The sequence below is a fragment of the Rhinichthys klamathensis genome, unplaced genomic scaffold (genome assembly GCF_029890125.1).
Source record: "Rhinichthys klamathensis goyatoka isolate OS25496 unplaced genomic scaffold, OSU_Roscu_1.1 h1tg000341l_1, whole genome shotgun sequence".
NCBI lineage: Eukaryota > Metazoa > Chordata > Actinopteri > Cypriniformes > Leuciscidae > Rhinichthys > Rhinichthys klamathensis.
The window spans coordinates 1142501-1166270 of NW_026606855.1; the positions used below are offsets into that span (position 1 = coordinate 1142501).

The following is a 23770-nucleotide window of genomic DNA, read 5'->3' on the forward strand; positions in this document are numbered from 1 at the left end:
CAAAATGCTTCTTAACGAGTATAGACATTGAATGGCTTTTCTGAGGTAAATATAATGTTACGTATCGTTTGCAAGTTTGCTGTTTAATGGACGTCTTTCCGCGGTTGAAACGCTAAAACACACATCAACTGAATACAGCTTAGATTTAAAGATCTTCATCAAAATAAAAGATTGATTTAAAAAAACACTATTGTTAATCCTGCTCTAGCATACACACACCTGTTGTAGATTATGCATGTTGTGTGCCCAAAAATAGACAATGACACCGTCAAAAAACGCGCTAAATAAATGACATTTCGGTCAGCTTTTCAACATTTTCGGTGCATCACTAATTGCCACATTATATTTCTGGTATCAAAGATTGAATTTACATACTTTATGATGTTTACAAACCATTAAATCAGTGATTATTGATGCACAAAGAATTGTACTTCATACATTTTAAAGCAATGAGACATTTATGTGACTTTTAGCTTATACTTTGAGTGACATTAAATTAATATTTTATTTTTGTAACAATGTTTTCCCAAAAATGAGTTTGAGACCAAACAATGTTTGGCAGACCCCCTGTGACATAAGTCAAAAGTCACATGATGTGGGTATGAATGTGTGCCGCAGGTTCCTGGAGAGTCACTGGTTTGTGTGGGTGACCCAGATGAGCCACATCCCCATGAACATCGACTATGAGAAACACCAGGACTGGCTCAGCATGCAGGTACTGCACATCCTGACCCATCACAGCCTCACTGGGTTTACAAACTAGTCATTCTAGCATGTCAACGCTCACGTTTCTCTCATTTAGCTGGTCGCAACCTGCAACATTGAGCAATCCTCCTTCAACGACTGGTTCAGCGGACACCTCAACTTTCAGATCGAGCACCAGTAAGAAAACCAAAGCACACTCACTTTCTGTGCCAAATATGTTCATCTATCAGTATATCCTGCATTTCATAACTGCGGTTTGTTCTTGTCCCAGCCTCTTCCCCACAATGCCTCGGCACAACTACTGGCGCGCCGCCCCACACGTTCGAGAGTTATGTGCCAAATACGGAGTCAAGTACCAAGAGAAGACCTTGCACGGGGCCTTTGCGGACGTCGTCAGGTATCACACACACATGAACATCTCTTGGTTTCACCTTCAAAAGAAGCTCTTGCACTGATTCAGGAACTATTCCTTTAAAGGGGTGGTATAATGCCCTTTTCACAAGATGTAGAATAAATCTCTGATGTCCCCAGAGTGTGTATGTGAAGTTTTAGCTCAAAATACCCCACAGATATTTTTATATAGCATGTTAAAGTTGTCACTTTTTGAGGGTTAGCAAAAACGCACCGTTTTGTGTCTGGCCCTTTAAATGCAAATGTGCTGCAGCTCCCGACACAGTGGGCGGAGCTTCAAGAGCTCGTGTGCGTTAGCAGCTCCGATTACCTCACGCAGACACAAGCTAAAATGTCAGAAACTGTGCTGCCTTTTATGTTTAAACCGGAGTCAGACAAAGATGGAGAGACTATGAAGAAGTGACAACATGTTGAATGCAACAGGACATCTCTGAATGGTTAGTTGATGAATTTATGTTGCTGATGTGGAGTTAACTATCTTCAATTAGGATATTCTGTCATGATAATCTACAAATCGCTTGTATAGGAACTGTTGTGAGTTGCACACAGAGGGACTTTCTATTGCATATGAAAAGACGGATTCTACAGTTTGAGCTGACTCACAAATGTGCTCGACTACAACAGCTCTTCCTCGTCTCAGCATGGACTGCGTGTTCCCGGGGGCGGGGCTTATGTACATTTTAGGGTTAGTGAAGTCACTAACCCGGGAGGAAGCTCGTGTAGTTCCTATCAGCCGTTTGTTGTAGTCCTTAAAAAACGATTTCTTTAAAAGCAAATATCTCCCTTTGCTCTGAACTTTGAGCGTTGTAACTTTGCAGATGTTGTTTATGCTCAAACAGCAAACATTACGCACTAACTAAAGTTAGAAAAGTGAAATGATAATCAACCACCCCTTTAAAAAGTTGACATTCACAACCAATTGAACATGTTATATGACGTTTTCTGAGTAAAACAATATATAACGAAAAAGTGTAGGGCGAGACTTGTTTGTAAATGTGTATCGATGCCAAAGATTTCTCATTGAAAGCAATGGAGTGCCCTGTGTGTTAACCGAGCATTAGGAGTGAGGACGTGTTGTATTTTGTGTGCATTTACTGGCAGATGCTTCACTGTACTATTCTTCTCCTCTCAGGTCTTTGGAGAAATCCGGAGAAATCTGGCTGGATGCGTACCTCAACAAATAAAACCTCATTCGAGAAGCAAAGAAATATCCACCAATCAGAGCGAGAATTTCTCAGACTAGACATCAACTAAACCGCCAGTCAATCAGCTCACTAAAATGACGTTTAGCACTTATTTTTGATATTGAAGCATAATTGTGGCACTTTGAATGTGTTTTTAAAAGACTGATCAAAGATGTGTGTCTCGCTCCTTATAAAGGATGTATTTGAAAGTACGTGAATGTGCATGAATGACCGTGAAAGTTGTGATTGCTGGATTACAATCGCTGCATTTTAGATTTGCATAGTTGCTAGATGCTTTTGAATATTTTGAGGGGTAATTTTTGAGGCTCAGTCTTTTAATAGTCACTTTATTTCTTAATTTTACAATACAGTGATTTGTTTTTATAAATAACATTTGGACAAGCTAGCAGAGGATAATACTAAGAGGTTGTACTTGTGGTCCTGCTATTGTTATCTGATTAAACTTATTAATAAACCTCATCTGTGTATTTGAGTTTTTCTCTCTGTTGGGATTTATCCTTCTCTCTAAATGCCATTTATACAAATTACAAGCACTTGCTCAGTACACAGTGTTGACAAGAGGAAGAAAAGACACGCATGAATGCATCTGATAGATTTACTGTTCTCGCTTCATTCGTTCGTCATAACTATCAGCATCAGAGCATGCTTGATGACATTATATCACATTATTTACATGTGTAGCGTGACAGACATCACGGCTGCAATCATACATCGAACCCCGAGAAAACACTCACTCCTTTAGACACGGGTGAATCTCAGCCCGCCAAGAACATGTACGGGTCACTTTTAACCACAAAACAGAAAGCTTCCAATTTCATCGACATTTTGCACTGTTTTGCAATTCACATCAACTTAAAACACATTTGGGAATTAATGTGATGTGAATATATATTTATATTTAACTGTATTGTACTGCTTTTCATTAATGCTGATTTATATTTTTTATTGATTTATTTTTTTATGAATTGTTGAGAATAAAAATGACTAGGAAAATGTCATGAAAATGCAAAACAAAAATGTCAAAGACATGAAAATGCAAAATAACCCCAAAAAAGTAGATGGTTCTAATGGGTTTTTTTTTTAAATATAATTTCATTTTTATTTTTATTTTGAGGTCTGAATAACAGAATAAAAATTACTAGAGAAAAAAAAAATATATATATATATATATCTGCATTACTAGAGTAAAAATGTCATGAAAATGCTAAATGACCAAATTACCATTTTCTTTTAATTTTGAGGTGTTAATAACAATGAAAATTATGAGAGAAAAAATCTGCATTACCTTAAGAAATTCAAGTTAAAATGTCAAGAACATGCAAAAAAAAAAAAATAATAATAGTCCTAATGGTGTTTATTCCTAATTTATTTTTCTTTTAACTTTGAGTTCTGAATAACAGAATGAAAATTACTAAGAAAAAAAATAAATATATATATATCTGCATTACTTGAGAAATTAAAGTTAAAATGTCATGAAAATGCTAAATGACCAAATTACCATTTTCTTTTAATTTTGAGGTGTGAATAACAATGAAAATTATGAGAGAAAAAATCTGCATTACCTTAAGAAATTCAAGTTAAAATGTCAAGAACATGCAAAAAAATAAAAAATAATAATTGTCCTAATGGTGTTTATTCCTAATTTATTTTTCTTTTGATTTTGAGTTCTGAATAACTGAGAATGAAAATTACTAAGAAAAAAAAAAGTCAGGACCTAAAATAAAATAAACCCCAAAAAAGTAATTACATTTTTCTTTTGTTTTTGAGGTGTGACCTGTTCATGTTTTTGTGAGATTCAACTATACATTATTTTCATGCAATAAAGAGTCTTATAAGCTTACAAGTGTTTTCCAGCAAGATAATGCATGCGGATAAATTACGATAAGCTCCGTACATACACTAATAATAAAAAGCACCAACAATAAATATACAAATTAAAAAATATATTGAATTAGACGTTTGGTCGACGGTGTGGCAGAATCTACGTCGTCTAAGTTCATTGGTGGGTTTGCTTGACAGTCACTGTTGCCAGGTGACAGTTTGATTGACAGTCCGTGAAAGCGCATTCATGGGCCAGATTCAATTTTCTCTTGCTGTTTCCTCATAATTTCCTGCAATTCGGAATCTCCTCGACTCTTCTGATAGAGAGAGAAAAGACAAATCAGACACATGCTATAGGTTTCCCATGATGCACTGCGCTGAGTCTAATATTGTGTTGCAGTGTTTCTGACCTCTAGTTGTGATTTCTGGACGGTGATCTGGCTGTAGACGCGAGAGCCCTCGTCTCCACACACGGCCTTCAGGTGATCTTTATTCAGAGAGAAGAGCTGAGCTCCTGTCAGGATGCCCAAACGCTCCACCGTCCTGACACACACACACACACAGTCTTATTCCTCAACTTTTATTGAGTTCTTCTCATGAACTCAGACTGCCTTCTACAGAATGATGAAGTCATGTGGAAAGCTTGCATCCACTGTTCATGCTGTCACATGAGGTTTTTCCATAGTAAAGGCCATTGGCTATAATTAGGGAAAGGGACAAACCCTTCAATATGTCCCGGTTCATCTTCTGATTTCAATAAGAGGAAGAAGCCTCTGTTGTTGCACTTCATGGGGTCTTTTTGTTGAGTATTACTTTTTTTGTTTACTATTAATTTGATTTGATTTCAATACAATTTTCATAGTTTAGAAGGCTTAATGAGTTATTAGTAAAAAATACATTTTATTTTAATATAGTTTAATAAGTTAATTGAAAATAATTTTTATTTTTATTTTAATACATTTTTCATAGTTTTCAAGGCTTAAAGGGGTCATATAATGCCATTTTTGTACAAGCTAATATCATTCTTTAGGGTCTAAATTAAAAGTTTGTAATATACTTTAATTAAAAATTCTCATTAGTATTGTAAGAAAACACTTATTTTACCTGTTCAAAAACAGCTCTGTTTTCAGCACGCCGTTTCAGTGTATATGACTTTAAATGATAATGAGCTTTGCTCACTCCACCCCTCTGTTCTGTGTACACCGTTTGTAACTCGATAACACAATAACCATAACGCGTTGTTCATTATAAACGTGGGATTATGAATTATATTGAGAACGTCATACATAGAAAACATGTCGTAATGTACCCTAAGTGTAAACCTTAGCCGCATTCATTGTGAAGCGTGCAGCTAGCGATTTGCAAAGATTAATATAAATATTAATATAAAGGTTAATAAAACGTTACACTCACTTCAGTTGTTCTGGAGGTTCAGCAGGAACACGAATATCTGGTACCGATCCTTTTTTCATGAGCAGCTTCTTAGCAAAACCAGCTTTATACTGACCCTCGTTTAAAGGATCGTGTAAAGCAGTCTGGTGAGAAATGATTCGCGCAAATATGAAAGCATTGACGTTGCTCGTGGGGAATATTCCCTTCGAAAACAAACTCAGCCACTGCGTCTTCAGCGGTTCGGATTTAGGAACATTAAAATGACTGCTGTGTTCGTTATTACACCCAAGAACAGAACACCAATCGCTTAGACGCCATTCTGCTCATAGACAGTGCTCCAGCATATCAACAATGACCGCGCCGGTCCGCGCAGACTATGATTGACAGCTGGCTCATGAGCGAGGGCGGGTCTGTGTTGAAACGCTGCTGTCAATCAACACTCGTGGGAGGGGCTTCCGAGCGTGTGACGTCACAAAATCGAACGGCTCAATTTGAGGCAGGGGAAAACATATAAGGAGATTAAAACAAAAACACTGGATGGATTTTTATCATTATATAATGGTTGTGTACAGGCACTGCCAACACACATTTCAGTACAATCAACTTGAAAAAGTGCATGTACCATTATATGACCCCTTTAAAGAATTCTCAGTAAAAATACATTTTTATTTAAAAAAAAAAAAAATTCTATAGTTTAGAAGGCTTAATGAGTTTTCAGTGAAAAACATTTTTTCAAATAAATGTTTCAAAGTTTAGAAGGCTCCATGAGTTTAGTAAAAAAAAAATTTTTTATTATATTTTATTTTTTTATCGTTTAGAAGGCTTAATTATTTTATTTTTATTTAATACATTTTTCTTTGTTTTATAAGGCTTCGTGAGTTCTCGTGAATTTTTTTAATACATTTTCCATAGTTTACAAGGCATGAGTTATTAGTAAAAAAAAATTTTTTATTATATTTTAATATTTTTTTATAGTTTAGAAAGCTTAATGAGTTCTCAGTAAAAATTCATTATTTAAATTTTTTTAAATAAAATTTCATAGTTTAGAAGGTTTCATGAGTTCTCAGTAAAAATACATTATTTTATATTTTTTAAATAAAATTTCATAGTTTAGAAGGCTTCATGAGGTCTCAGTAAAAATACATTATTTTATATTTTTTAAATAAAATTTCATAGTTTAGAAGGCTTCATGAGGTCTCAGTAAAAATACATTTTAGTTTTTTTAAATGCCTTTTTCATAGTTTAGAAGGTTTCATGAGTTCTCAGTAAAAATAATTTTTTTTTTTTTTTTTTTTATACATTTTTGATAGTTTGTAAGGCTTGATCTGTTTTCTGTGGCCTGACTCACGGTTTGGAGAAGCCCTTGGCGTTGAGCCAGGTGGAGACCTCTGCTGGGCTGGAGTCGAAGGTCAGCGGGACGGCCGACTGACGAACCACCTTGAAGTTCCTCGCGGGCTGATTCGTCTTATTACCGGTGATCAACATGAGCAGCTCATCGTTCACTTTATCCATCTGATGAGTGTGACCTGGGGCAGAACCATAAATGCACATTTATTTCAGATGTATTCTCATTCAGAACCACTAACAGGTTCTGATCATATTTATCTTGTATGTGTGTGTTCCCTCAGACTCACCGTCTTTATCGTTCCCCATTGAGCCGGAGGGAGACTGTCCTCGGTACGGCTGTGTGAGTGACAGCAGGAGATACACAAAGTAATGATTACTAATGTCAGGAAGACACTTAACGACCAGCTGAAACATTATAAGACTGAACTGAACACACTTACAGACTTTTCAACGACGGAAGCATATTAAACACTTTGTGAACACCGACTGAACGCAACTGTCTCTGACTCGGCATGATCAGCCGTAAGTATCAAATTACATTCATAATCGGCCTTACAGTCATTAAAGGGATAGTTCTCCCAAAAATAAAATTCTGTCATCATTTACTCACGCTCATGTTGTTCCAAACTTATATGAATTTCTTTCTTCTGTTGAACACAAATTTTTTTTTGAAGAATGTGGGTAACCAAATGGTTTCTGGTCCCCATTGATTTCCATATTATGGAAGTCATGGGGTCCATCAACTATGGAAGCTTGTTTCTGCCACTGAATAAATAAAATAAAATAATAATTGCGACTTTTTATCTCACAATTGCGAGATATTAAGTCAGAATTGTGAGAAATAAAGTCGCAATTGCGAGATATAAAGTCGCAATTATGAGAAATAAAGTCGCAATTGCGAGAAAAAAGACAAGTCAGACTTTTTATCTCACAATTCTGACTTTCTTTTTCTCACAATTGCAAGTTTACATCTCGCAATTCTGACTTTATAACACATAATTGCGACTTTATATCTCGAGATTCTGACATCTTTTCTCAGACTTGTGAGATATAAACTCGCAATTGCGAGTTATCAGGCCAATTCTAAGGGGGAAAAAAGACAAACTTTTTCCCCCTCAGAATAGATTAAATCTCACAATTCTGACTTTACAACACGCAATTTCGATATTATATGAATCAATTCTGACTTTATAACCTGCAATTGCGACTTTATATCAATCAATTCTGACTTTATATCTTGCAATTCTGACTTTATAACACGCAATTGCGATTTTATATCAATCAATTCTGACTTTATAACCTGCAATTGCGACTTTATTTCACGCAATTCTAACTTTATAACTCACAATTCTGACTTTATAACCTGCAATTGCGACTTTATATCAATCAATTCTGACTTTATAACCTGCAATTGCGACTTTATATCAATCAATTCTGACTTTATAACCTGCAATTGCGACTTTATATCAATCAGTTCTGACTTTATAACCTGCAATTGCGACTTTATTTCACGCAATTCTAACTTTATAACTCACAATTCTGACTTTATAACCTGCAATTGCGACTTTATTTCACGCAATTCTAACTTTATAACTCACAATTCTGACTTTATAACCTGCAATTGCGACTTTATATCAATCAATTCTGACTTTATAACCTGCAATTGCGACTTTATATCAATCAGTTCTGACTTTATAACCAGCAATTGCGACTTTATTTCACGCAATTCTAACTTTATAACTCACAATTCTGACTTTATAACCTGCAATTGCGACTTTATTTCACGCAATTCTAACTTTATAACTCACAATTCTGACTTTATAACCTGCAATTGCGACTTTATTTCACGCAATTCTAACTTTATAACTCACAATTCTGACTTTATAACCTGCAATCGCGACTTTATATCAATCAATTCTGACTTTATATCTTGCAATTCTGACTTTATAACACGCAATTGCGACTTTATATCAATCAATTCTGACTTTTTTAACCTGCAATTGTGACTTTATTTCACGCAATTCTAACTTTATAACTCACAATTCTGACTTTATAACCTGCAATTGCGACTTTATATCAATCAATTCTGACTTTATAACCTGCAATTGCGACTTTATATCAAGCAATTCTGACTTTATAACACGCAATTGCGACTTTATTTCAAGCAATTCTGACTTTATATCTCGCAATTGTGAGAAAAAAAGTAAGAATTGTGAGATAAAAAGTCGCAATTACCTTTTTTATTTTTCATTCTGTGGCGGAAACAAGCTTCCATAATCAACTGTTTGGTTACTGATATTCTTTAAAATATCTTCTTTTGTGTTCAACAGAAGAAAGAAATTCATATAAGTTTGGAACAACTTGAGGGTGAGTAAATGATGACAGAATTTTTGTTTTTGGGTGAACTATCCCTTTAAGTGTGTCCCCGGCTAAAGGACATTTAACGTTAATTTAAATCTGATTAAGTTCTGCTGGTTTGTTTACCGGACTGTACGGTGTTACTGGACTGTAGGGCGGGTCACTCATGACTTGAGGGTCCTCGAGTTTGACCACATCCAGGATATTATAGGGCACGTATCCCGCCTGACCGCTTCTGTTCCTCAACTTCCACCACTGCTTGTCATCCTCCAACACCTTAAAACAAACATCAGTTCTTTCATAATACAAATCAACAGAAATTGTGTTGCATGACTTTTTTTGTCACACGGTAAGAGAATAAAGCTATAAAATGGATCTTCTGATGAGAAATGCTGGAGTTCTTATTGAAATCTCTGGCTTTTGATTGTATGCTGGCAAATCTGAGCACAATCTTAGACCTTGAGATCTCTTATGAAGCTCTAGAGAATCGTGTGAGTCTTTTTCTCAGGAGAAACATCGTCAGGCCCTGTTTACACCTGGTATTAAGATGTGTTTTGGTCGATTGGATCACAAGTAGACGAGGGAGACACATTCCCGTTTACACCTGGTGTTTTAATCCGTGTCTTTTGTCCACTTTCAACCACTTCTGTCCTGATTTCTTCGAGGGGAGGGTCTGTGGGCGGGTAAATTAATGGGCTTTTTCAAATCTTTCAATCTAATGGACAAAATAAGCACGTGCAATTTACAAATGAACACAACCAGAGACGACAGAAACACATACGGAGAGCATCAGCTTTAGTTTCTGCTCTGACAGACACAAGACCAGCCGAACGCTGTGAGTGTGTGTTAGAAATCAGGAATGGAGAGAGAACATTGTGCTTGGTATGTTTTTCATCTTCAAACCAAACTTGGTTATCCAGCCGACAGAGTTTAAATCCCGTCTGGCTCGAGCTCTTCTCATAATGTTACTCATTAGATCAGTAGACGGAGAGAAGACGGTCTTTTGTGGCTGTTTGAACACATTCGATCACATGAGCGTTTACACTACGAACGCAATCCAGTCTAATGTGTTTTCAACTCCCTCTGGAAGTGTCGAAAGTGGACAAGCTCAAAACGTTTTAGACCCTGTTTACACCTGTATTTAGTGTCGTCTACTTGTGATCCGATCCACCAAAACGCTTCTTAATACCAGTTAATAAACAGGGCCCAAGGAACAGGAGACTTGAGCAAAACTCCATTAGAGCTCTGTTTAATCTTTGAGATGTTAATGAGATGTCATTTGTGATCTTTATACCTCCAGAATTTCGTCCTGGAGCACTGACAGCTCGTTGGCATTACGTGCCACAAAGTGGTAGCGGATCTTTGCATATTTCCGAGAAGGAGGAGACGTCGAGAAAGACCTGAAAAAAATGTGAGGGCAACAAGCTGATCATAAAAGATCTTCACATGGATCAAATGTCAAAAACATGTGTCACACTAAAAGGGGCAAGATGTCACAATAAGCGAAAAGTAAAAAAAAAGAAATCTTCCACAATTTATAGTCAATATGGATTATATGCCATTTAATGGATTTTGACATTTGGAATATTTACATTGTTTTGGCCCAATTACAATTGATAAATTGTATAAAATGACAATAAAACGTGGCAACTTGACACCTTTTAGATAGTTGACTCTTGTCTGAATGTATGTCAGTGTGGTTTTATTTTGGTCACTTGTTACTCAATAGCTTGTGATTTTAGTTTGAAGGACAGACTTCATATAAAATTAACATTTCATTTAATTCTAATTTACTCAAAATCTCAAAGTGACTGAGATATAGACCTCTTGACAACTAACTCACCCGTTTGAAGAGAGCGACGACTGTGATCCAAAGAACTGACATGGAAAAGAGGGAAAAGATGGAATCCATTTAACACACAGAAGAGATTTACACACAGAAAAGACTTTAGCTGTGTCCCAAAAAATGACACACTATACACTATGCACTACCATGTACTCAACTGTGTAGTGTAAGAACTTTATACGTTTATTTTGTCTTTCAACATCGGTGTCTGATAGCCCCTCCCCCTCCGCTACGTAATTAAAGCTGCGACAGTACAAGTCTCAAATTGCTCGTCTTCAATTAGTGCAAAATGCTGCAAGATTTCTTTTTAATAGCTGTAAAAGCACCCATATGCTATTCTGAGGTCCCTTCATTGGCTGCCCATTCATTTCAGAATTGATTTTAAAATCCTCTTATTTGTTCATAAATCTCTGCATAACAAAGCCCCCAGCTATCTATCTGAACTGCTACAACCATATACTCATTCGAGAAGTCTAAGATCAAGCAACAAAAACCTGTTATTAGTCCCACATGCCAGACTTAAATGCAGAGGGGATCGAGCTTTTTCTGTGGTCGGCAGTGGCGGTTCTAGCCCATTTCAACTGGGGGGGCCAAGCTGGGGCCAGTTGTACTGTTAGAGGGGCCAGTTACATTTAGACCTTATTGTTGTCATATCATTTTCTGCGCTGCTGCAGGCATTAACAGGGAAAATACCGTGTTTATAATCATTCAACAATGTATTTGCATTTCCATTATATTTTTACATTTGCATTACATATTCAGTATTAGTCACAGTAACTGTAATAGACATGATGTCCTTCTTTCTCTTCATTTTGAGAACTATAGAGCAAAAGCAATGGGGACCAAGAAGCTTATTAATTCATTTACTGAAAATAACTGACTTGATATGTCTAACCGTTTACAGGGTTCCTGCACACTTTTTAGAGTCCAATTTAAGGCTTTTTAAGACCTAAAGAAATCAAAATTAATACCGTACATTAGAGGTGTGCAATATTGACAAAAATATATTTCAACATTTTCAACATTTTGTTAATAATTAGATAATATTTTACTGATTGTGTTTTTGTGCTGGTGCCATGGCTGGTTTAGGCCTGTTGTTGACAGCTGACTCACGAAGATATTCCTATTTTTCATATTCTATGCAGTGGTCGATTCACAGCAGTGACAGAAATACATTTTTTAATTAAGGGGCAATATTTGCCACCTTAAATTGATTTCCAGGGGCATTTTCACCTATATATGGACATTTTTTCTAAACTTATTTAGAGTTATGCATCACCTTTTATGTCAAATACTAACATTCAAATTATACAGTAATTATACTTATTTATACAATAATACTTAATTATACAATAATTATACAGTACCACTGTTACCAGTCAAATTAATTAATTCAATCAAAATCCATCTTTGCAGTGCAGAGGTGACACAGAAGTGGCATTAATATATACACTCCATTTACAATTGCATAAATAAAGCTATGAGATTTTTTTCAAATCAATATTTAAATATGAAATTATTTCTAAGTTTAACGTTTTAATTAAAGGATACTTTAAATATGAAACTAAAACCGCCAGTAGGCGGCGGCAAGTCCCTGTAAGAGGGATTCATTCATTCAAACGATTTGTTCAAACGGCCGATTTATTCGGGAAAGAAGCAAGTGATTCGTTCAAAACGCGGATTTCAGTCAAGAAATCATCGCTGTGTTGCATTGAGACTCACTACGGTTTCATTTTATGAAATTCTAGTCGGCGAAATAAAGGGAAAACAAACAATATTGACAATATTGTGTCTAAAAAGTAACTCCCAATGTTAACTTATTGTTAATTTAACTGTTGTATAACATAAATATCACAGTTGCAATTGTGCACGGGAAAACGGCACTCTTGCTGATGTGATATTCTAATATAAGAACATAATATGATATAAATATAAGACAAAAACTAATTTGGGGACATAGCCTACCTATGAACTGCACACAGCAGTGAAAGGACGATAGACAAATGCTATGTCAGCTCACAGTGCCTCGTACATACCGTGAAACTTCAAATAATAGCCGAGTCCCGAATAGACGCCTGTCTCTTTTACACGCCTGGTGTGGCGACAGGTTTGGGTACATAAAGGCCGGTCTCAAATAGAAGCCGGGTCTGTTTTTTAGTTTCGGGTTGTATTTTATCTTCTAAAACCCGTCAGAGCGTCCGCTTGCTGCGCTTGACAGTGCATAACGAGCAGAGAGAGAGAGAGAGCGCCCCGGCCGCGCGCGCGCACTCACCTCTTCAAACATTCTGCCGCGATTCCCGCGAATGTGATGCGAATTGTCACGTGAAAATGCAAATCCACAAAGATAGAAAAATAAAATAATAATACACATACAACGATAGCAAAAAACAGTTTTGTAAAAATTATTTCAAACTCCACATTTAGGGGGGCCACAAGGGGGGCCAAGCTTTTTGTCACAGGGGCACTGGCCCCCCTGGCCCCCCCTCTAGAACCGCCACTGGTGGTCGGGCCTCGGTTGTGGAACAATTTGCCATTAGAAATTAAGATAGCCTCTTCTGTGACCACTTTTAAGTCACTTCTAAAGACGCACTTGTTTTCCATGGCCTATATTTAAGGTTGGTTGGTTTTACTATTTTACATTGAGTCTGATACTGCTTTTGCCACTCATGATTCTTTCCATTTTAAATTTGATTGAGTCTGATACGGTTTTTTCACTTCTGTTTAACTATTTTATATTTGAGTCAGATACTGCTTTACTAATCCTGTTTTAACGTCGCTCTCATTTGTGTTGTGTTGTTATGTAGGTACTATTTTGTTTTAATTTCTGCTGTTCTGCTGTTCTGTAAAGCACTTTGGCCAGCCAGTGGCTGTTGTAAAAATGTGCTATATAAATAAAATGAACTTGAACTTGAAGTGTCCACTGTTCCACATTTCGTTTTTTCGTTAAAATAAGTTCATCATCCGGGTACTTAAGGTGCACTTTTTCTTTTTCAAAATTTCAGTGTGAACGCACTACTCACACTATTTATACTACAAAATGGCATAGAATAGAGCACAAGTCCGCGATTTGGGACGCACCTTGTGTGTTGTTTAAACAGCTTCATAAATCATTGCTTTCATAAATCATAAATCGATTCATCTCTCTCTCTCTCTCTCACCTCTTTTGTCCTGTACTCTGACTGCACTGGAGACTTCGGGACACCAGCGCTCTCCGTCTCCCACGGGGACGTGCGAAACAGATCCACTGGCGGCTCCCAGCCGTTCCGAAACTTTGGGACATACAGAGGAGCGCACTGATCTTTCGGCCAATCAGCTCTGAGATACACAAAGACACACCCAGAATAAGGCAACATAAACATACAGACTAATGGTTGACTGATGCTAATCTAGATACTATAATTTTGATTACATTTATTATTAACAGATAAAATAACATAACAAAATATGTTATAAATAATATAATAAAGTGCCCCTATTATGCAATTTTAAAGGTTCGTAATTTTGTTTTGGAGTCTCCTACAATAGGTTTACATCCATTCAAGGTAAAAAAACAAACAAACAGAAAAAACACTTTTTCTCATAATATACATTGTAGCATCACTGCTTTTCTCACAGTGTCTAAAACGCTTTGATAAAGGATTCAGCCTCTTTAAACTCCTTTCTAAGAGCCTACTCTACTCTGATTGGTCAGATGGTCCAGTCTGTTGTGATTGGTCTACTCTACTCTGATTGGTCAGATGGCCCAGTCTGTTGTGATTGGTCTACTTTACTCTGATTGGTCAGATGGCCCAGTCTGTTGTGATTGGTCTACTCTACTCTGATTGGTCAGATGGCCCAGTCTGTTGTGATTGGTCTACTCTACTCTGATTGGTCAGATGGCCCAGTCTGTTGTGATTGGTCTACTCTACTCTGATTGGTCAGATGGCCCAGTCTGTTGTGATTGGTCTACTCTACTCTGATTGGTCAGATGGCCCAGTCTGTTGTGATTGGTCTACTCTACTCTGATTGGTCAGATGGCCCAGTCTGTTGTGATTGGTCTACTCTACTCTGATTGGTCAGATGGCCCAGTCCGTTGTGATTGGTCTACTCTACTCTGATTGGTCAGATGGCCCAGTCCGTTGTGATTGGTCTACTCTGCTCTGATTGGTCAGATGGGCCAGTCTGTTGTGATTGGTCTACTCTACTCTGATTGGTCAGATAGTCCAGTCTGTTGTGATTGGTCTACTCTACTCTGATTGGTCAGATGGCCCAGTCTGTTGTGATTGGTCTACTCTACTCTGATTGGTCAGATGGCCCAGTCTGTTGTGATTGGTCTACTCTACTCTGATTGGTCAGATGGCCCAGTCTGTTGTGATTGGTCTACTCTACTCTGATCGGTCAGATGGCCCAGTCTGTTGTGATTGGTCTACTCTACTCTGATTGGTCAGATGGCCCAGTCTGTTGTGATTGGTCTACTCTACTCTGATTGGTCAGATGGCCCAGTCTGTTGTGATTGGTCTACTCTACTCTGATTGGTCAGATGGGCCAGTCTGTTGTGATTGGTCTACTCTACTCTGATTGGTCAGATGGCCCAGTCTGTTGTGATTGGTCTACTCTACTCTGATTGGTCAGATGGCCCAGTCTGTTGTGATTGGTCTACTCTACTCTGATTGGTCAGATGGGCCAGTCTGTTGTGATTGGTCCACTCTAGGGTTGTGCCGATAGACGATATCATCGTCCATCGTGATGGTTGACAGACATCACGATGTTAAGCCAGCATCGCGACCCCCCCCCCCCCCATGTTTCCATGGTGACGCGTCATGCTTGGCACGGGATTCACCACAGCCAAAATAGCGCTGTATGACAGATGTAACGTTAGCACTTTTATTTCTAAATATTAACAAATCTGGTTACATACCATGTCATCAACTATCTTCTATTCCGATTCTCAAATGCGTGTAAGTGAGTTTGTTTTGTCGTTTAAAAAACCTTTATAAATTATTTTGATCTGTAACGTGAGATTCCTGTCTGTTGGGTTTATTACAGCACGTGAATTCATCAGTTTCTCCCGAAATACATGGCCGGTGAACTGGGAGAAGAATAGAGTTAACTTTATAGTTACTTACACTGTGTGTCTGATATGAATAAAATCTGTCGGCAAATATATTTGAATGGGTTGTTATTGCTGCTTCCATAGACACCATTGTGTATTTTACAAACTATAAATGTATTGTTTTGCTATAAATTATATGTATTTAAATGTCTGAAACCTAAAATAAACATTATGTGGTTAAAAACACTGAATAGTTCTGATATATGACAAGCGCTGAGCGCGTCCGTCTTTGGCTCAGCGCCAGCCACAGCGCGAAAGCACACAGTTTGAATCTGGCAGTTCTGTCACGTCACTGTACATTCGCTCCTTAGTGGTCAGCTGCTGCAGAGCTGCCGACATCAAAATTGCTGATGAGATGTTGAGGAAAATATCTCCGCTTTGTGCCTACGCCCCTTAGCTGTTCTAAATCCACTGTAAAACACGGCTTTGCCAGGCTTATTGCTTAAGTGAAAAATTTGAATGTTAGCCCCGCCCCTCCCGATATCATCGTCCATCGCGATGTTTCACTGTACACATCGTCTGATGCCAAATTGGTAGACATCACACAACCCTAGTCTACTCTACTCTGATTGGTCAGATGGGCCAGTCTGTTGTGATTGGTCTACCCTACTCTGATTGGTCAGATGGCCCAGTCTGTTGTGATTGGTTTACTCTACTCTGATTGGTCAGATGGCCCAGTCTGTTGTGATTGGTCTACCCTACTCTGATTGGTCAGATGGCCCAGTCTGTTGTGATTGGTCTACAGCTTACAGTGCATGTCAGAAACCAAACGCTCATTACCATATCTGAATTTCAGCTAAGGACGACTCATTCGGGCAGTTCAGAATCAATTCTTTCTTTTGGGAGAAAATAACTCCATGTATCTGCACTTTGCAGACCTTTTAGATTCACAAACCACTGTATTACACACTACATGAAAAGTGGTATCCGAAAAAAACATAATAGGAGCGCAAAAAACTCTGGTCGAACACTAGTTAAAAAAAATTTAAAAACCAATCCTATTTTTTATTTGTCTATTCAAAAGCTGATTTTAGGATTCCCACGAGGAGGAACTACCATCATCTGATACTGATAATCTCAAAATGAACAAACATTGGCTGATGTATCAGCTGGAAATATCAGTTTACCACTGACACACACTCCTGTAACACATCTACAGTTGTTGGTTGACTCATCACCTGGGCCTCGTCCAACCGTCTCCCAGCAGCTCAAAGATGGTCATCTCTTTGGGAGTCAGGTGTCCTCTCAGGAAGTCCACTGTGTCCCGCGACAGGTGAGGAGAGATGACCACACGCGGCAGCTCAGGACTGCCACTATTCTGCAGTATCTGAATTCACACAAGAAAAAACACATTACAGTTAGTTATAGTAAATTAAATGAGCCTTTAACTATTATGCATATTTCCATTTTCTTATTGTACCAAGCAGGATGCTCATATTGTTCATATTATTATTGTTGTTGTTGTTTATTATTGTTGTAGTTTTACTGACGAGTACTTATACTTAAGTCAAAAAATAAAAAAATAAAGTGAGATAAATCTGCACAAACATTAATGCTGGGGTGTCTTCAGATAAAGTTTCATTTTATGTATAAATATATGTATGCATTCATTAATTTAAATGCAAAGGGTTTTTTAGGGGCAGCATTAGCATTAAGGTTTTGGTTTATTCTGTATAAACATAAGCATGCATTTTTATAATAAAACCAACAGAAGTTTTTGGTATGTTTTCATTTCGATAGCTAGGAAAACATTTTGTGTATGTGTTCAGTTCCTCACCATTTCCAAAGGTCCAAACAGGAAGTGTGCAAGTTCTGCAGCGCTGGGGTTCTGGATGTGTTTCTTCAGTTTGGCCTGTAGAGGGCACACACAGACCGTCAACAGGGTTCACACACACAATTGGCCTCTTTCATGACACTGAGCAGAATAAATGTGTGTTCATTCATGAAACATTTCTAATACAAATTGTCACTGGAACTGAATGAAACAGTTTACAATTTATTTTTACAAATGGTTTGCACAGAAATTTGCTCTCGTTTCTTTCTGCATGATGTAAAAAGTTAAAGCACATACACAATTTGAGTGCAAATATTCCAGATGACTTTCAAATTAAACCACAAAAAGACCAAACCAAGGGTTTTGCATGAGTTAAAAGAGAGTGCATATGTTTTAAGAGCATGCTTTTCATTTAGAAACAGAGAAAGGCGAAACCCACCAGCAGATTGAAAGAGAGTTTCAGCTTCTGAAGACAGTCGATAAACTCTCCTTCTGATGGAGGCTTGGCTCGTAGAGTCAGCATTCCCTCTGAAACACACACACACGCAAGCAACATGAGAATAATGCTTACCAAAGCACATGAATGTATTTACACATTTGTTTTCCTAAGCATAAATGATCTAACTTTATTTTAGGAATAAACAAATAAAAGTCATTTACCAGATGCGTTAAGCACGAGTAAATATACGATATGTGTAGCATATATACCTGCCGGTCCTCTCTTTTTGCTTTTCTTGCTCCTGTTGCGCTGGTTGAGTTGTGAGAAAGCCTCTGCCGCTTTATGAAGACGCGCCACGAAGATCTCGATGTCATCTAGAGCGCAATTCAGGATTTGCTGAATGACACACACAGAGTGAAAATACACAGCCTGAATTACAGCGTTACGTCTGGTCTGATGTAACCACTAATCTGATACACTCAATGGTTGAGTGTGTTTTAGATGTGTGTGTGTGTGCAGATATCAAGTGTTACGCAGTGACACCGGCACTCACCACGTCCTTCTCGATCCGCTGGGCCAGTTTCATATTGGACTCGGGATCCTGCATCGACAGTTCATCTGAGACAAACACACAGAGTGTTAAGCATTAATGCATTGACTGTAACTGCAAGCATACAAGCGTATTGTGTCTGTGGCACCTTTCATGTCCGTAGCTGCTACTCGACCTTTGACCCCAGGGCCAGGACTTCTAGTCTCAGAGGGCGGGATGATGGTCTCCCGTTGGCGTTTCATCTTTTCTTGGTTCAACCTGATAGAAGGGAGAGAAAGAGAGAAATGTGTTCACAAACCCGCTGAGAAGCCTACATAGGCAACATTTTAGGAAGTCCTGATGTGAGGGTTGTTCCAAACGGTTGCCAGCAAGCTTTAAAGATAGCTCAATTTGGCCAAATTATAAATTTTGTCTTCCCAGCATGTATAATTTGCTAAAACAATCCATTGGGGATTGTGATGAGCTCAGATGGTGTACAATGTGGGAAATTATGATTATTAACTCTTTCCCTGCCATTGACAGAATCTTCCATAATTTATGAGACACCGCCATTGATGGAAATTTCCAGCTTGCCGTGTTTTCAATGTTATACATTCAATGTTACTGAATGAAATGTCGACCCAGGATCTGAAGGACTGCTATAGGACTGAAGCTATGGGGGTGTTGATGAACTCAATCTAATCCATCTGTGTTTTGATCATCGTTCTGAATCCAATCTGGATGTAGTCTTTGATTATAACGTTGAATTTGCTCTGCTTTTTGCTCAAAATGTCACTTTTCATAAAGAAACTTACCCACATTCAAGTGTTGATAAAAAAAGAATGCATGAAGCTAGAATAAAACTTTTTTTTTTTAAGCAAGAGGCTCTTTTCTTTCTGTTGATATATTGCATATTCAATTATTCACGCAACAAAATATTTTGGGGCCCATCAAAATTTTGTAAAGACAAATGATCAAAAATGCTGGCGGTGGCTGGCAAAAAATAAATAAAAAAATTGTAAACGCTGGTGGGGAAAGGGTTAATACGATTGATTAAATACTGAAAAGTATCAAACTTGTTTACTCTAACTAAAAACTGACAACCAACCACCTAGAAATGTCCTAAAACCACTCAAACACTCCAGCAATTACCTAGAAGTGCTGTTAAATCACCCTTAAACCTTAAATCTTCTAACAATAGCTAATTTTGACAAAATGATCAACTTTGCCTTCTCAGCTTGTATAATTTGCAAATACAATCCATGAATGCATTGTGATGACCTCATATGGTGGAGAATGCAAACTACTGGAAAAACTCTAAAACCACTCAAACACCCCAAAAAATCACCTTGAAATGTCCTAAAACCACCCTAAAACATCCTAGCAAACACCTGGCAATGGCATAAAACTACCCAAACACCATATCCTTTAAAGATAGCTAATTTTGGCTAAACTATAAGCTTTGTATATTTTGTGAAGACAATCCCTTAATGCATTGTGAAGAGCTCAGATGGTGGAGAATGCGAGCAATGCTGATTATAAATATACTTCATCCAGTGCTTTAAGTGGGCCGGTACGCACCGGTACTCAGTACCGCCACTTCCACATATAGCTCTTGAGCGTACCGCCACCTCTCCGTGCGCCCAGAACGTGCTTTTAGCGTACCGGTACGCTCATTTGCACATCTGTTCAATCCTTTGGCTGCGCTGCCGCTTTTCAGAGCTCCCTTCACAATGCACGCCTCCTAATTCGTCCCACCGAGAGCAGAGACTACATTACCCATACACCCTTGAGTTTTACAAGTGAAAAGCGCATGCGTCGCTTTTGCCGCTGTCAGTGTTAGGACATTCTCTGGTGTTAGCTGCTCGGTTAAAATACAAATAGAGCATCACAGTGCGTGCCGTCTGGTTAAACCCCGCGAAGGTCCGTGAAGACTGAAGATCGTGTAATGACGTAGGGCTAGCTCATTGGTCGCACGTCAGAGGCGTCCGCGCCATTGGATGTGCAGTTGCCGCAGCACAGCCTATGAGCGAGCCAGATGCTCAATGTGTTTTACATATAAGGCTTCATTAAATCAGAAAAGGAGTTTCCCTGCACATTCACTATATAAAATTCACTGGAGGAAAAAGTTTGCGTGGCCGTCGTCAGATTTGGAAGTCGCTCAAAAGGCTCTTTCGCGGTTGTGGCTTCAGTCAACTTCAGTGAGGCGCGGTGGTTTATGGGTTGAGTAGTTCCTTCGCTCGGAAATGAAAATATGTACACAGTCTTGTACCTTTGATTTTATTTGGATTTTCTCTTCGTTTTTTCACTCGAAATGATATGTTGAATGCTTATGAGTTCAGCCGTAGCTGGTTATCCTCAGACATGCTCTAAAACTCTTTAGATACGGTTTTTCCAAACCGTCAATGGGAGAAATGAATGGGAAATTTACTTCCGGCACCGAAGCTCTCTCGGGCTGTGGGCGGGACTGTGATGCTCAGACAATAACATTTAATTTTGTAACAGAATAAAAGTTTTTTTTTTTTTTTACAAATGTAATTTTACTCTGTTTATTAATGTTTTTACTCAACATTTGTGCAGTTTTTGGAGGATTTATGATATCTTTTAAATTTCTATAAATAAATAAATATTTATTTAAATAGGCTTTTTACACACAAAAAAACAGCATTTTATGTCAAATTCACTTTATAAAAGACCCAGATTTCAAACTTTCATTCATGGAGATAACATGGATAATTTTCATTTTTGGCCATTTTTTGGAAAATGCAGTTTTAAAATAAAATAAAGATCATTTTAACCACTAGATGGCTATAGAGCTTCACTATATGCTATTTGCTATTTGACTAATCAAAATATATCTTTTCACAAGTTTTTCCAGTTGGATTCATATCCACATTTTGTACATTTTATTTATGATCAGTAGCTCTTTCTACTGTAGCTCCTTATAAGGGTATTTTTTCAATACCATTTTGCACATTTTATTTATGTTCAGTAGCTCTTTCTAGCTAAAGCAAATCCACAAACTAATAAAAGGATTTATTATTTTTTATAAGGTCGTCTGTTGACTGCTGTTTATATAAAACCCCTTCAATATAGTTGTTGTTACCTCAGGGGAGGAGGGGGGTCAGCAAAAATAATAATAATAATAATAGAGTACCGCCACCTCTTTTGGGCCACTTAAAGCACTGACTTCATCCAATACTGGAAATAATCAAAATGGTTTAAACCCACTATTTTACTCAATATGTGTGTGTGCTGTGTATTTTTATGCTTAGGCCTACTGCTTAGTTAGCTTAGCAAAATGCTAACTCTAACAAACTACTGAAATCAATTGCAAGTCACATCTCCTGTGCACCTGAGGTTGCATTTCAGTTAAGCTGACAGCAAGGCAGCTCACTGGGATTTGGAACGGTGCTGTGTGTGTGTGTGTGTGTGTGTGTGTGTGTGTGTGTGTGTGTGTGTAGCTGTACGGTCTTCTTTCTCTGATGACCCTGCAACCGGTTATTCGGGAAGAAAATCACACTGCTTCCAAAACACAATTCTGCATGTAACCAAAGCTCAGTGCTAATACTGTAGCATCCTTAAATAAATGAACAACTATTACACACAAGATCACAGCAACCTCAGGGTAAATGTGTCTTTACTATCTGTTGATCCTGTTATGTGTTTTTAGGACTTCTCAGTGTCGTCAATAGACGAAAAATCAGTCTGTTCAGCAGGTAGAAGTGTTGTGAAACTTGGTGTCAGTCAATCTGACTAGTAATAAGTTATTTAAAAACCACTCCAGTAGTGTCAAAGAGGTCTGGGTCTCACTTTAGCGTCTGCGGTCGATTCTTCTTGCCGCGTGAGTTGTCTCCCAGAGCGCTATCAATGTCAGCATGCACCATCTCGGCCTAAAACACAAACACACATGCATGGTTTAAGTGAAAGCAGCTCTCGATAGTGTGCTTTTTCTCGATAAGCAGCTTTTTCATAATGGTATTTCTGGGAAATGATGACGTTTCCACCGGCTGATCATTGTGTCTGTATGTACACGAGTGTCTATGTTTTGCTGTTACTTGGAGATACAACATTTCTCGAAATGTCTGCAGAATAATAACAGCACATGATTAAACCTAAAATATATCATGCATGAAATATCATGCATTTTAAAGTATCATGACACTTTTTTTTTTTTGGAAGTATATATACAAGTTTGTGTTTGTGTCCCACCTCCACTTCGTCGCAGTAGAAGAAGTGAATGTCTGGTTTGTGTTGTTCATTGTCCTGACAGATGAGCAGAAGGACGGAGGGGTATCTCGTCTGGTTCAACAGCGTCTGACAGTGATGGACTGTGGCCAGAGGAAAGTTTTCAAGCTCTTCCTGAGAGAAAGAAAGAGAAACGAGAGATCAGGAGAATTAGACCTTTAAAATTAACTTCAATATGATCTAACCCTAAATGCCTTGCAAAAAAAAAATATATATTATGTTGTATATTAAAAGTAAAATTAAACCAAGATGCTAAATGTACAAAAATAGATAAATATAGTCAGGGCCTGAAGTTAACTTTTTTGGCCACCAGCCACTGTGGCAGGTGGATATCAAAATTCACCTGCCACAGAGACTTTTTACCAGCCTTTTTTTTTTTTTTTTTTTTTTTGCCTCATAGCCTAAAGGTGAAAAACGGGAATTTCACAATATTGTTCTTTAACTTGTACACATTTAACTGCTGTCAAGTTATTAACGAAATCAATATAAGTAATAATAACTTAGAATATACATTTTTAAAAAATCTTTTTATTCATTGATTTTGACACACACACGCACAACAGATCTATAGACCTACCGCAGCTCGTATGCAAACAAATCACC

At 37.8% G+C, this 23770-nt stretch overlaps 2 protein-coding genes across 3 annotated transcripts in view; one reads left to right on the top strand and one right to left on the bottom strand.

Moving 5' to 3' along the window:
• fads2 (fatty acid desaturase 2) overlaps positions 1-2512 on the top strand; it is a 19944-nt gene extending 17432 nt beyond the window's left edge. Inside the window, exons 10-13 of the mRNA XM_056272638.1 lie at positions 619-715; positions 803-882; positions 977-1102; positions 2249-2512. Of these exons, the coding sequence (XP_056128613.1) occupies positions 619-715; positions 803-882; positions 977-1102; positions 2249-2300 (355 nt within the window). The 3' untranslated portion in view covers positions 2301-2512. The remainder of the gene's footprint in view (positions 1-618; positions 716-802; positions 883-976; positions 1103-2248) is intronic.
• Positions 2513-4249: 1737 nt separating this feature from the next.
• Positions 4250-23770, bottom strand: part of eps8l2 (EPS8 like 2) — a 56234-nt gene continuing 36713 nt past the window's right edge. For both annotated transcript variants that reach the window (XM_056272631.1, XM_056272633.1), the window contains 16 exons: positions 23132-23281; positions 22733-22812; positions 19089-19198; positions 18944-19008; positions 18660-18786; positions 18391-18479; positions 17955-18029; positions 17356-17504; positions 14244-14400; positions 11083-11117; positions 10534-10639; positions 9366-9515; positions 7169-7217; positions 6883-7060; positions 4553-4685; positions 4250-4459 (listed from right to left, as the gene is read on the bottom strand). In XM_056272631.1, the coding sequence (XP_056128606.1) occupies positions 4388-4459; positions 4553-4685; positions 6883-7060; positions 7169-7217; positions 9366-9515; positions 10534-10639; positions 11083-11117; positions 14244-14400; positions 17356-17504; positions 17955-18029; positions 18391-18479; positions 18660-18786; positions 18944-19008; positions 19089-19198; positions 22733-22812; positions 23132-23281 (1725 nt within the window). In that variant the 3' untranslated portion in view covers positions 4250-4387. The remainder of the gene's footprint in view (positions 4460-4552; positions 4686-6882; positions 7061-7168; positions 7218-9365; positions 9516-10533; positions 10640-11082; positions 11118-14243; positions 14401-17355; positions 17505-17954; positions 18030-18390; positions 18480-18659; positions 18787-18943; positions 19009-19088; positions 19199-22732; positions 22813-23131; positions 23282-23770) is intronic.